This window comes from Equus asinus, chromosome 23, assembly GCF_041296235.1.
Source record: "Equus asinus isolate D_3611 breed Donkey chromosome 23, EquAss-T2T_v2, whole genome shotgun sequence".
Classification (NCBI taxonomy): Eukaryota; Metazoa; Chordata; class Mammalia; order Perissodactyla; family Equidae; genus Equus; species Equus asinus.
This window is the reverse complement of record NC_091812.1, coordinates 14121095-14135644: the sequence shown is the minus strand read 5'-3', so window position 1 is coordinate 14135644 and position 14550 is coordinate 14121095. Positions and strand designations below refer to the sequence as shown.

At 43.2% G+C, this 14550-nt stretch overlaps 1 protein-coding gene across 13 annotated transcripts in view; it reads right to left on the bottom strand.

The window, feature by feature from the left end:
• Positions 1–13017, bottom strand: part of SLC35D2 (solute carrier family 35 member D2) — a 56363-nt gene extending 43346 nt beyond the window's left edge. For 3 of the 13 annotated variants that reach the window (XR_006518636.2, XR_011497233.1, XR_011497234.1), the window contains exons 1-2: positions 12811–13017; positions 2459–2492 (exon numbers count right to left, since the gene is read on the bottom strand). Coding sequence is in view for 9 of the 13 variants with exons in the window: in XM_044756588.2 (XP_044612523.1) it covers positions 2459–2492; positions 12811–12968 (192 nt within the window). In the remaining 4 variants the exon portion in view is untranslated. Of the gene's footprint in view, positions 1–2458; positions 2493–12268; positions 12394–12810 lie in introns of those variants that run through there. The other 10 variants (XM_014856939.3, XM_070495399.1, XM_044756591.2 and 7 more) reach the window with 6 other exon arrangements.
• Positions 13018–14550: the final 1533 nt, after the last annotated feature.

Below are 14550 nucleotides of genomic sequence, written 5' to 3'. Positions count from 1 at the left end.
AGTATAACACCAAATATTCTAACCCATATCTCAAGGGGCTCAAGGAACATTGACAAAAGGAGAAAAGGAATGGTGTCCCCAAGTGACCAGAGTGATCACAGTCGCTGAGGCCACTTGATCCTGGACCATACTTCACATAGACTAAGCATATGGTCACCTTCCCTCATAAAGTGAGTGTGAGGGTGGGGCGAGGGGGCAAACTCCACACATAAATGCACTTTTTGTAAAGTCCAATATTTCTGTAACATGGAAGACAAATTAAGAAAAAACAAATTTTAAAAGGGATTTACTTTTCTCCTCAGTCTAGCTGGTACTGCAAAAATGTCTCATTCAAATCCTATTCATCTGGAGTATACCAGGTATATTAGAAATACTCCAGATTATCATTACAAAATTAAAAACGTCAATATCCTCTTCCTATGCAAATATTAGAACTTAATTTTCTCCATGTTAGGATGCAAAACTTTAAGGACTCCTTCAAAATGATTATGATCCTAAACCTTAATCCCAATGGTTTACAAACTTAATACTTACGATAGATTTATATAATTTGACTCCATCCTGAATTATAATTGTAGTCTGTATTTATTACTTACTTTATAATTCTTACAGAAACACACTAACACTTATTTTAAATATTCTGTAATTCCGAATATTTAAAATTAAGTCTACTGGCCTCTCTCCAACAAACTACAAATCAGAAAGGCTTTACCTTTATTCAGTACAAGCCAGTGAGTTGACCTGCCTCAAGGAATTAAAAGGGCACATGACCACATAGTCACTCATCTTTCAATGTGCTTTTTTCTACATATTTTCACATTGAAACATAAAAATAATATATTTTTGAACTTAAGGAAACATATTGTTTCCTTATTATTATTTTCCCCCAAAATTGAAACCGGCAAGCAGCCATTGATGATTATCTAGGAACTAAAGTTTTTTTCCCTTTTTGCAATTACTGATTATAGGTTTAGCTGTTTAATGCACCCATTGTTAACTGTGCTGCTTAGGCAATATGCTCTCTGACTCCCACTAGGCTCCTATAGATAACATCTCCCGGAGCCTGGGTCACCACGGTAATGGGTGTGGGAGCTGTTTTTCAGGAATTAGAACCCCCTGTGCACTTCAGGCCCGTTGAGACCACCAACTCATCAACTGGGCCCATGCAGATGTCCGATAAGTGACCTTTTGACATCAACAGACTAAAAACTCCACCCTCAGATTGTGCTAATGCTGCCATTTTGTGAACATGCGTCCTATGGAGCCATGAAGTCTGACTATGCTTGTGTACATCATCAATGACCTCACCTCTCCTCACCTCCGATCACCTCCCTCCACATTTCAGACCACCTTGCCCCCCATCCCATAAATATCCCTGAGCCTCTACTTTTGGGGAAGCAGATTTTAGGCTCATGCTCTCGCTTCCTCACATGGCTGCGTTGTGAGTAAACTCTCTCTCTGCTGCAATCTCATTGTCTCGGTGTTTGGCTTTCTGGGCAGTGGGCAAACACAAACCTGGTTCGGCAATAAAATGAGGTTGCAAAACTCAATGTTGCTTAATAAGATATTAGCAAAACACTTAACCAGAATAATGCTTAATCATATAAACGGCAGTCTTTGCCAGATTCATAGTTAAAAATTTAGTTAACAGATACAACTTTCATAATTTTAAGCTGTTCTCCCCATAAATTAATGCAAAACAAAACAAAAAATCATTGGTGCCTACTACTGCTTGTCTACTGGAAATCACCAGCATATGACCAAAAGAGTAAACAAGCCACAAATTAATATTAATGGAAAATTTCAGAAACAGTCCAATGGGGTTGGTCTGAAAACTTATCCAAAGCTCACCCTTCTACTTAGGAACAAACATCACAAACTGCAGGAAGCAAACTGCAAACATGTTTTGTTCGGCCCAGAGAGGGTTTTATAAAAATCTGAAATCAGTGCCAGCATTTACAAACTGAGAGATATGAGGTAAGAATTCATTCCCTGCTTCTCTTGGAAACACTCTGGGGTTCTGACAATAAGGGCATGGTGGGCCTCCCCTCATCTCCCCATCCCTTCTCCTCTCAGGCATGGTGGTTTAAACTGAGTATCAAGAGCAACTTCAAGTGGGGCAATTGTGCTCCAGGCCCTACCTAAGCCACCAGCCCCTTCATCTGTTACCCATGAGGCCTCGGGGCTTTCAGTCTTCTGGCCCGTTGCTTTAGGACAATTAAATTCAATTAAGAAAGTTAAAATAAGTAGTTGTTTTTTCTACAAATACAACCATTCCTAAGTTGTAGAATGAACAGAACGTGTCACTATTTCATGCTGTTTCACCAAGAGTACCATGATCCTCTGGTCCTCTGCCAGCTGAATACATTTGTAAATCACAGTCTTAAACAAAAGCTCTTAAAACTTCATCAGTTATACTTATGACTAATTATGAGGTTAATTTCTTTTTTTCACTTACTTGTCCAATTCCCAGAATCACTGGTGATGGGAAACTACAAAGAACACAGAATAACAAATAATTTGAGCAACTCACAAAAATTTGAAGACAGTCTATAATACATAATGACAGGAGTTATCAAAAAGCCTTAGACAATGAAAACATCAAATTTGTTCACTTTCCATTTGTTCATGTCTTTTTCATTTTTTAAACTGATCATTGCTAAACATGGCAATCTTATAACTGCCCTTTGAGGCAGACTGCCCTTATACTAAGAGGCAATACAGTTGTGTATGCAGAAAGCCAAAATAATTTGCAGATAAGTTATTTGAACTAACAAATAACTTTAGCAAGGCTACTGGATACAAGATGAATCTATGAAAAAATCATTTATATATCTATATACCAGCAAGAAACAAAGAAAATGAATATTTTAATGACATAATTTACAATAACACCAAAAAAACATCAAATGACACTAACTGGATATTTTATGGTATTAAGGAATTACTTTTATTTTTTTAGGTATAAAATGATATTGGGGTGGTGTTTTTTTAAAACAAAAGAGAACTTCTTATCCTTTAGAAATACATATTGACATGCATATGATGATATATTTTTAATTTGCTTCAAAATAACCTGGGGGGAAATAGTGGGGTTGAGTGGAGGAGCTCTATAATGGAACAAGGTTACTGAAACTGCTGAGGCTACATGGTGATTCATTCTACTATGTTTTTTGAATAATATATACAGGAAAAAAACTAATAAAAGATTTCTAAGAAAGAACTCTGCAAACAAAAATATAAATCATTTTTTAAAAATTAAGGAAACCCTAAATAAAGATCATAGATTGGAAACTTAATATCCTAATGAGGCACATTATCTTCAAACTGATGTATAATATCAACGCAATCTCTGAAAAAAACAGCAGCAGGTATTTTATGGAAACTGACAAACTGATCCTAAAACTAAGAGGAAAGGCAAAGAGCAAAAATTACCCAAGATTATCTCAAAGAAGAACCAAGTTAGAGGAATGACTCTAGTGGACGTCAGGACTCATTTTAAACTTACAATAAACAAGACAGTGTGGTGTTTGCACAACAATAGTCCAACAGGACTAGGGAAGAGAAAAGAGATGGGAACAGATACACACAGATAGGAACACCTGATTCACGATCAACATGACAGTAAAGACAGCAGGGAAAAGAAAGTCTTTCAGCAAATGGCACTGGGTAATTTGGATACAGCATCCTGACCCCTACCTCACACCATACTTAACATTCTCTGAGGCTACTGAAAAAGGGAGAATATCACCAAAAAAACTCAGCTCTCCATCTCTCTGTTGGGGGGAAATATACCCATTTCAGCTAGGGTGAGAGGATAATAAAGAACCCATCTACCTTATCAGAGAAAACAGAATAAATGTCTGGACAATATCACTAGGAGAATAAAATTAACTCTGGATGCTGGGTTGTACCACCCAGACACCCTCTTCTGGACTGAAGCACTCATTCCCCAGTTGCCCAAGAGCATCCTTAGCTGAAGCTGCCTTGCCAATAGCTCATCCTCTCCCTAATAGCAGCCTGCATTTCAATCACTGGTCTATGCAGGAGAATCAAGGCCAGGGCCCCTCATGCCCATTCTGGACAACTCTGTAGAACCATCTCAGCTCCAGAGCCCCTGGGTCAGGCTTTGTTGTGACCGCAGTACAGCCCAACCTCTCCCTCTGCCTAACCCTGCATCCCTCACTCCCCCATAGGAGTGGATCCCAAGAGCATTCCTCAGTTTACTTCCTCTGTATCTTAGAGTCTGCTTCCCAGAGAAAACTACCTACCATGTCATGCAAGACAACAACATAAACAAACAGTAAAACAATAACAAAAGAGCCCAGCCTAGAAGAAAATATAATACATGAAGAGGAGGAACTCTTCATAATTGCTTCCGGCTACAGAACACCTTACTAAGAAGAAGACATCAATAAACCAAGAGCTCAAAATTGTGATGATAAAATAGTCAAACAAGATGAAAAGGAAGCATACAGATCTAAGGAAACCAACTGAGGACCAAATAACACACTGCCACATGAATAATTTAGAAACAACGTGGAACTAAACGGCCACCGCTGAAAACGGAACTACCAACACTGGATATAATCACAGTAAATGCAGATGAAAAAGACAAGTTCTCAAAGATAAACAGACATGGAAGACAAATACCACCACAGAGGGCCAACTGCTGTGTCAGGTGTGAAGAACTCAATAAAGAGAGAAGAAAATGATTCAAAGATAAAAGACAAATCTGTTTCCTTGACATGAGGAAAATAAACAAATAAACCAAATCTTCAGATCTAAAAGCATACTGTGTTACAGAAAAATCTGTTAAACAATGTTCAACATGATTAAAGTAGAAGCTATGAACTTTCCATAAAAAAACTACCTGACAGTGGATCCAACAATTAGAAGTCAAATCAAAATAATGAAGTTGGGAATGGAGACACTGTGGTGAAAGGGCTGTTGCTGATTGCTGTATCATTCAAACACAGCAGAGTCAGACAACCTCAGGACGACAATCGCCCAACAGGAGGCTACATGATAAAAGACGACGCACAGAGAGGGGAGATGGGAAGAAGTGTGCCAGTGTCCTCATCTTTCATGGCAGAGAGGTCATCCATAATATCAAAATGGAAACATGTGTTTACAAAATAAATATAATGACTTCAACTTTTTAACATGTTTCTTGACCTCTCAATCTCAGAGGGATCTTTTAAGAAATACTAAGTATTGTAGTGAAAGAAATACATATTTGAAAGTCAACAATCCTTTTAGTTGAACTTTAATTTCTCTTTTCTCCATTCAATTCGGTCAAAACTAAATTTCATACACACACGCAACTTGCAATCCCCATCTTAAATAAGCCCTCAAACACAGCCAGTGTGACTAACCGAGGTACCGCCCCAATATGACCCAACAGGAAGCTCACGGGGTCAGCCATGAGGTAGTCTTGCCAAAAATGTTCAATCTGAATGTAGTCAAGCCTTTAGGTCTAACTTTCAGTCAAGAAATAGAGGAAAATAAGTTAAATGAGACTTCAAAAAGTAAATCAGACAATCCATAATGTGAGGCATTTTATAACACACCTGGCCCAGGCTTTTCAAACAGTCAGTATCACAGTGAAAGCGGGGGATGGGGGACTTTTCTAGAATAAATAAACTAAAAAGACATAACTCTATGCATTGCATGAAGCTTGCTTGGATTTTGATTCAAATGTTTAAAACATCCATAAAAACATCTTGGGGACAATTGAGATGCTTATAGATTTTGTATTAGATTATTTTAGGAAATCATTGTTAAGTTCGTTAAGAGCAAAAATGGCACCATGTAGGAGAATATCCATATTTCAGGAAAGGCATGTTGAAGTACTTCATAATGAAGTATCATGATGTTGGCAACTCACTTTCAATGGTTTAGGGGGAAAAATGCAAATACAGCCAAATGTTAATTACTGAATCTCAGTGGTGTGTATACAGGTGTTCACTGTACTTTGCTTTCCATTTTTCTGTATGCTTGAAGTTTTTCATAGTAAAAAGTGGTGAGGAACCTACGTGATCCTCAAAAAAATAAAATAATTAAATGAAAGTTTCCCTGTTCCAACTCCTTTTTGAGATAAAACAATTTGTAAATAAAGGAGTAAATAAGTAGCATCAATAATATTGGACACATTTATATAAAAATAATGCAATCTACGTCTCCAATCCATCCGTCTAAAAAGATGTCTAAAATTACTGCCTAATGTCAGACTGATTTTTTTAACTTTTTATTAAGATTATGATAGTTTACAACCTTGTGAAATTTCAGTTGTACATTATTGTTAGTCATGTTGTAGGTGCACCACTTCACCCTTTGTGCCCTCACCCCCCCCCCCCATTTCCCCTGGTAACCACCAATCAATTCTCTTTGTCTCTATGTTTAACTTCAACCTATGAGTGGAGACATACAGAGTTCGTCTTTCTCTATCTGGCTTATTTCACTTAACATAATACCTTCAAGGTCCATCCATGTTGTTGTGAAAGGGACGATTTTATCTTTTTTTATGGCTGAGTAGTATTCCATTGTATATATATATACCATATCTTCTTTATCCAATCATCACTTGATGGGCATTTACGTTGCTTCCACATCTCGGCTATTGTAAATAATGCTGTAATGAACATGGGGTGCATGGGACTTTTGGAATTGCTGATTTCAGGTTCTTAGGATAGATACCCAGTAGTGGGATGGCTGGCTCATAAGGTATTTCTATTTTTAATTTTTTGAGAAATCTCCATACTGTTTTCCATAGTGGCTGCACCAGTTTGCATTCTCACCAACAGTGTATGAGGGTTCCTTTTTCTCCACAACCTCTCCAACATTTGTCACTTTTTGTTTTGGATATTTTTGCCATTCTAACAGGTGTAAGGTGATATCTTAGTGTAGTTTTGATTTGCATTTCCCTGATGATTAGTGATGATGAACATCTTTTCATGTGTCTATTGGCCATCCGTATATCTTCTTTGGAGAAATGTCTGTTCATGTCCCCTGCCCATTTTTTGATTGAGTTGTTTGATTTTTTGTTGTTGAGTTGTGTGAGTTCTTTATATATCATGGAGATTAACCCTTTGTCAGATATATGACTTGCAAATATTTTCCCCCAATTAGTGGGTTGTTTTTTTGTTTCAATCCTGTTTTCCCTTGCCTTGAAGAAGGTCTTTAGTCTGATGAAGTCCCATTTGTTTATTCTTTCTATTGTTTCCCTCATCTGAGGAGTTATGGTGTCCAAAGAGATTCTTTTGAAACCGATGTCAAAGAGTGTACTGACTATATTCTCTTCTAGAAGACTTATTGTTTCAGGCCTACTATTTAGGTCTTTGATCCATTTTGAGTTTATTTTTGTGAATGGTGAAAAAGAATAGTCAATTTTCATTCTTTTACATGTGGCTTTCCAGTTTTCCCAGCATCATCTGTTGAAGAGACTTTCATTTTATTGAGGGTTTTTAGCATAAATGGATGTTGGATCTTGTCAAATGCTTTCTCTGCATCTATTGAGATGATCATGTGGTTTTTGTTTCTCATTTTGTTAATGTAGTGCATCACGTTGATTGACTTGCAGATGTTGAACCATCCCTGTGTCCCTGGTATAAATCCCACTTGATCATGGTGTATAATCTTTTTGATGTACTGCTGTATTCGGTTTGCCAGAATTTTGTTGAGGATTTTTGCATCTATGTTCATCAGTGATATTGGCCTGTAGTTTTCCTTCTTTGTGTTGTCCTTGTCAGGTTTGGGGATCAGGGTGATGTTGGCTTCATAGAATGTGTTAGGCAGTGCTCCATCTTCCTCAATTTTCTGGAATAGTTTGAGAAGGATAGGTATTAAATCTTCTTTGAATGTTTGGTAGAATTCTCCAGAGAAGCTGTCTGGTCCTGGACTTTTATTTTGGGGGAGGTTTTGAATTACTGTTTCGATTTCTTTACTTGTGATTGGTTTATTCAGATTCTCTATTTCTTCCTGCTTCAGTTGTGGGAGGTTGTAAGAGTCTAAGAATTTATCTATTTCTTCTAGGTTGTCAGATTTGTTGGCATATAGTTTTTCATAGTATTCTCTTATGATCCTTTGTATTTCAGTGGTATCCGTTGTGATTTCTCCTCTCTCATTTCCAACTTTATTTATTTGAGTCTTCTCTCTTTTTGTCTTGGTGAGTCTGGCTAAAGGTTTGTCAATTTTGTTAATTTTTTCCAAGAACCAACTCTTCATTTCATTGATCCTTTCTACTGTCTTTTTTGTTTCAATATCATTTATTTCTGCTCGAATTTTTATTATTTCTCTCCTTCTACTGACTCTGGGTTTGGTTTGTTCTTCTTTTTCTAATTCTGCTAGGTGTCGTTTAAGATTGCTTATCTGAGATTTTTCTTGTTTATTGAAGTGAGCCTGTATTGCAATGAATTTCCCTCTTAGGACCGCTTTTGCTGCGTCCCAAATGAGTTGGTATGGCGTGTTTTCAATTAGAGTAATTTTTTTTTTTCCTTTTTCTCCCCAAAACCCCCCGGTACATAGTTGTGTATTCTTCGCTGTGGGTTCTTCTAGTTGTGGCATGTGGGACGCTGCCTCAGCATGGTCTGATGAGCAGTGCCATGTCCGCACCCAGGATTCGAACCAACGAAACACGGGGCCGCCTGCTGCGGAGCGCGCGAACTTAACCACTCGGCCACGGGGCCAGCCCCAATTAGAGTAATTTTTTAAATTCCACCTAATATTTTTATTTTATTTGAATTCTTTATAATGATCACAACAGAAGGACTTTTCTTTAAAAAAAATACATATTTCAAGATATTGACTCTAGGTAGTGGGAATATGGATAATTATCATTGTCGTCTTTGTACATTTCTGTATTTAAATAACCCCAATTTTTTAACTGAATTCTTGTAGGAGTGAATGCAAGGATGTGAAGACAGTATGTGTACACAACTCTTTGAAGAGTATGACTCTGAAGAGAACAGAGAAATCCCTGTGGGATCAAGGGAAGATTTTCATCTGCTTGAGAAACTAGAATCTATTTTAAGCTGACAGAAGTTGCTGATACTGAGTAGAGGAGGACAACGGAAGGAACTGGGTGGAGTGGACCTCCAGAAGCGTGCAGTTGGGCCTTCCACAGGAACAAAGCACTCCCTCTATCTCAGCTGGAAGGACACGGAGGGGGCTTGTTGTACGGTTTGTTTTCTCAATGAAGCATCAGAGAAGGAGTGTGGAGAACGGGGCTGTGGGAGGTTTCAGGCTGAAGGAGAAAGCCTGAAAGAGTCATTTCTGAGACAACAAGAGCTGGTTGAGGTTTGTGATCAACAATTTAAAGTCAACTGAGCCAGCCCAGAAGTGGCTTTTCTCCCAGGAGAGTCAGAGCTGCTCAAGGTCTGAAGGAAGTAGGCTAATAAGGGCCTTAAGCCAACAAGGGCCAGCCAAGGTGGGAGCAGGAAAAGAGCCACAAGGTTCCAGAGCGGCTCTCCTCTCCACTGGTCTAGGATCTGCTGGACCAGAAGGGAAGGGATGCTGGGAGGGTAGATGTGACAGAAAGAGCTAGGTGGAAACTGGAGCGGTCACGCTGAGCACCTGGCCCTGGGAGTGACCATGGGAAGTGGAACAAGACCGGCTGCGAGGGTTCCAGCCATGGATCCTGAAGTCTGATGACTGACGGGAGTCCAGGGGAGAGGAAGACCAGGACTCCTCACTGAAGGAGACACAGGAGCTCTAGGGCCGACACAGAGAGGACGGAAAGGGAGTGGTACAGGCAGAGTCTCCAGGGAGCTATGAGGACCCATCCACCTCCTGGCCACGTCTGGAGAGAGACCAAGATCCAGCTCCCACTGAGGGGCCAAAAGGAACAGCATCGTCAGCTGAGAGCAGGTTTTCACTAAAGTAGGAGAAAATTAGGAGTTGTTTTTGTTTTTTATGATAGACTACCAGTTCCCATCAGCGGAGACTCAGATTCAATAGCTTTTTATAAAAATCTCTCCAATTCACACTAGCAGGAGGTTTAGAAACCACTATGTCAAATGAGCCCAAAGCCCTGGGATGCATAAGGTAGACACATTGCGAATGCCAAGCAAATACTTGTTGAACTGAATACAACTAAGTTCTATATTTTTATTAAGCATCATTAGTAAGTTCTTATGTGTCATAAAGAATAATATTAAAATAACAATTAAAAAACAACTTCAGACTGCCTGCACAACCCTCATGAATCTGATTTCCAAGACCCACCAGTGTAACCAACAGGCCACAGATTCTTAGATGACCTTGCTTTTCCCTCTCCCCCAGTAGGGTCACATCCTTCAAAGACTTCTCTGTCCAACCATGTAAATCTCCTATTACAATAAACTAAACTAACAAATAACTAAGACTACCCATTAACCTTGTACGCCAACCAGAAACAATCTGCTCAAAACGGAAGAGAAAAAACATCCTCTGAGCCACGGTCCCACGATCCTGTGAACTAGGTGATTATTTAAAGGTCCTTCCTTCCATCCTACAACACAACATCCTATCTTTAAACAGCTAATGTTTGGATCAAATTTCTACGGTTTATTTTTGTAACCAAATCACCTCAACCCTTCTCCCCTCAAAAATGTGCTCCTAAAGCATTTTGAGATGAGAGAACGAAGAATGGTACTTGAACATTGTTCTCCAACTGTGTAATATATTATGTGACGGAAATGGGAAACGTCTACTCACAAGGTTTTAAGGGTTTTGCCTTGCTGAGACAAAAACTCGATTTCCTCCTTCAATCATGGAATTCAAACTTTTAAAGATGGGAAGGCTAGAGCATGAGCTCTCTCAAAGAACAATTCTTCCTGGCTGGACACTGCTCTTCGTGGAAGCACTTAACCAGTGTTTACTGGTCCCTGCTTCCAACAAGAAAAGACACATTTTTGGAGGCACTGACTGTGGCCAGAGAGCACAGTGCTCACTCAAGAGCAGAAAGAAGAGACTGATCTTCAAACTTCATCTGACAGAACTTCCGACCACTCTGAAACAAGCCCATTAACAGCATTCTCTTGTTTTTTTATCATAGGTATTTGTTTTCCTTTTCTTTCATTAGCTTGCCTTGTATGTGTGAAATGATCCTGGTTTAGGTATTTTGTTCATTGTAATTTCTTTGAAGCAGGGTTTGTTTCCCATGGACACAGAAAGCATGTGGCAACACTGGTAAGACCTTATAAAGACTATCAAGAGCCATGGGATCCCCCTAAGAAACCCCAATCCATCCCTTCCCTCCACATCTGCTGCTACTCCCACTCCACTCCAAGCCGTCTCTTAGAATTACCTAGAATACTGCAACCGCTTCCTAGCTCCTCTGCCTGCTTCCAATACCATAGTTCTCCAATCACGCATCAGCCAAAGAAATCTCTTTAATTACACAAATTACGTCATGTCACTCCCCATGCTAAAACCTTCCAAGAACTTCCAACTGCATTTAGACTAAATTAAAACTACTTATCATGGTCTCCCTGCTTCCACCCTGGTCCCCTAATATCTGCTCTCAACCCACAGCCAGAGAGATTTAGATCCTGTTACTCCTCTGCTCAACACCTTCCAGGGGCTCCCATCTCCCTCAGAGCTCCCACGTGGCTGCGAAGGCCCTACACAATCTAGGAATCCATTACCCTGGCACCCCATCTAGTACTGTTCCCACCCAAACTCCTGACTCTTCCACAGCTGGAATGTTCTTCCTCCATCTCCCTCACCTCACTCATGTCTTGGCTCAGATGTCACCTCCTCAGCAAGGATTCACTGATCACAGTGAGATAGCAAACTGATTCCCACACCCACACTCCCCAACTCCCTTTCCTGCTTTATTTTTTTTCTCCTAACTACACAGCTGCATCTGACATAATATAAAATCTATCAGTTTATTTACTGATCCACTAGCAAGCTCTGTGTAAGCTCCAGGAGGATGGACGTACTCTCCATGACATCTGGGATTGTGATCTGCTTTATTCACTTCTGTATCCCAACTGCCTAGAACCGTGCCTGGCACACCACAGGTGCTTATGACAGCTCATGCAAAGCTCTGGGAGGTAATTAACAGAGTTGTAATTACCCAGCTTTTGCATCTGATAAAACTGCTGACTTTGGGACTGGCCCAAGAGACAGAGCTATTAAATGGTGGCGGTGGATCTGAATGCACAGTGCCTTCAATGCGGCTACAACGATAGCAGGATTAAACAGGATTCTCTAGTCCTTAGAAATAGGTTCCAGGATCCACAGATATGCTGGTTTACTGCACACTAACCCAAATAAGTACCTCACGTGAACTTCTGTTTTCCATGAACGCGCTGGTATTTCAGAATGAATGATCCAACAATACGAACAAACTTCTCCGCTCAGGTCTCATCTGACTGTCGAGCCAGGTTTGCACAAAGAACCGTTCGCCTTTACCGACAGGCTCCGACCGCTCGCGTCGTTGCCCCGCGCCTCAGAGCGTCGAGGCGCGCAGGTCCAGCTGCGGAGCTGCCACTTCGCTGGGTCGCGGGGTGGCCCTCGAACCGCGGCGAAGCCCGGGCCCCGTGAAAGCGTGGCCACTGCGGAGCACACCGCCCTCGCGCTGGCACGGAGTCAGCAGGGACTCCCGGCTCCGTCCCCGCCCGCCCGCCGACCGGGGCGCGGCCGAAGGGCACCGAGGGCAGGGCACGGCAGCCCCGCCGCCCCCAATCCCCCGCCGGGGACCTCCGAGTCCGGCCACCCCGGCCGACGGCGTGGCGCCGGAGCGGGAAAGGCCTGGACAGGTGGCCGCCGCGCAGCCGGGCGCCCCCGCGGCCCCCGCCCGGACCCCTGCGCCCGCCTCACCGGTAGGTGGTCAGCAGCGCCTTGTTGACCAGCACGAGGAGGAAGGAGCAGGTCCCGTAGAACAGCGCCGACAGCAGCTGCGCCCCTCGCGGGGGCGGCCCAGCGGAAGCCGCGTCCCCGCCCGCGACCCCGGCCCCCGCCTGGCCGCCTGCACTCATGTCCAGCCGCGCCCGTCCGGCGGCCCCGACCGGCCCCGCCTGTCTCCGCTCCGCCCCGCCCCGCCCCGCCCCGCCCACCAGCCTCGCTCCGGCCCCGCCCCAGCCCCGCCCCGCCCACCGGCCTCGCTCCGGCCCCGCCCCCGACCTGGCCCCGCCCCAGCCCCGCACCGCCCACCGGCCTCGCTCCGGCCCCGCCCCCGACCTGGCCCCGCCCCAGCCCCGCCCCGCCCACCGGCCTCGCTCCGGCCCCGCCCCCGCCATGGCCCCGCCCCAGCCCCGCCCCGCCCACCGGCCTCGCTCCGGCCCCGCCCCCGACCTGGCCCCAGCCCGGCCCGGCTCCGCCCCGCCCTCCAGGAGGCTCGGCCCCACCCCCGCCCCGGCCCCGCCCCGCCCTGGCCTCGCTCCGGCCCCCCCCCCCCCCCCCCCGCCCCGTTCGGTCCCCGCCCTGCCGGCCGAGAGGGCGAGGGCGACACAGGAAGAGCTGCCGCCCGCGCCCCCTGCCCGTTCCCCGGGGCCGCACTGGAGGACCGGGCGGCCAGAGTTCGGCCGAAGCACCTCCTCCAGACTCGGTCTAAAGGGAGAACAGAAACGGGTCTGAGCGCGTCAGAGAGCCCTGCCCCTTCCGCATGGCTGTCTCGGGGGAAAATACTCAGTTTCAGTCTCAGCGTTTGTTTTGCTGTTTTTTCCTGCTTTTTTTTAACATATAATTTACATACAATGAAATGTAGATTTTACGAGTACACAGTTCCATGTTTTGACAAATGCATACGCACACGTAACCACCCAAATCAAAACATTTCCATCACCCCCAAAATTGCCCTTTGTGCCCCACTGAGGTTAACTCCCTACCCCCGCTCCTTCTGATTTCTATTACCATAGGTCAATTTGCTTTTCCAGAATTTCATGTAAGTCTCATGTAAATTGAGTATGTGTACTATTTTAAGACTTTTCGCTCGGTTTATTATTTTGGAGTCTCACCCATGTTGGTGGTTTAATTGAGTAATTATCACAATTTGATCATCCATTCACCAGCTGGCGGGCATGTTGGTTGTTTTCAGTTTAGGGCTATTATAAAAAAGCTTCCATGACCATTCGTGTATAGTGCTCGTGTGAGCGTGTTTTCCTTTTTCCTCGGCAAACGCCCAGGAGCGGAACTAGGGTGAGGCGGGCGCAGTCGAACCGCTTCTGCCTCTGGGTGCCCTGGGCAGGTTCCCTCCTCTCCGAGAGCCCCTTTCCCACAGGGATAGCAACCAAGCCTCGGTGCTTGTCGCCCACGTTCACTGAAGGAGAGCCTCCCAAAACTGCCCACTCTGACCGGTCTACCTGCTCTAGCACTTTTCCAAGTTGTGTCCCATATTTCCATTCTAAATAACTAACTTTAAAAATCTGAAATTTTAGCTTTTTAGAAAAGCTGATGACTTCAAGTTAAATAGAAGTTTGAGCCTAACTATTGATCCCCATAAAACAGTTTTTCCATTGTAGGCACTGAACAACAAAGGAAACGAACACAACATCAGACCGTTTTAAAGCAGAAAATGAATTCATATTCAAGTTGAACCAAAAGATGTGAACTTGGTCATTT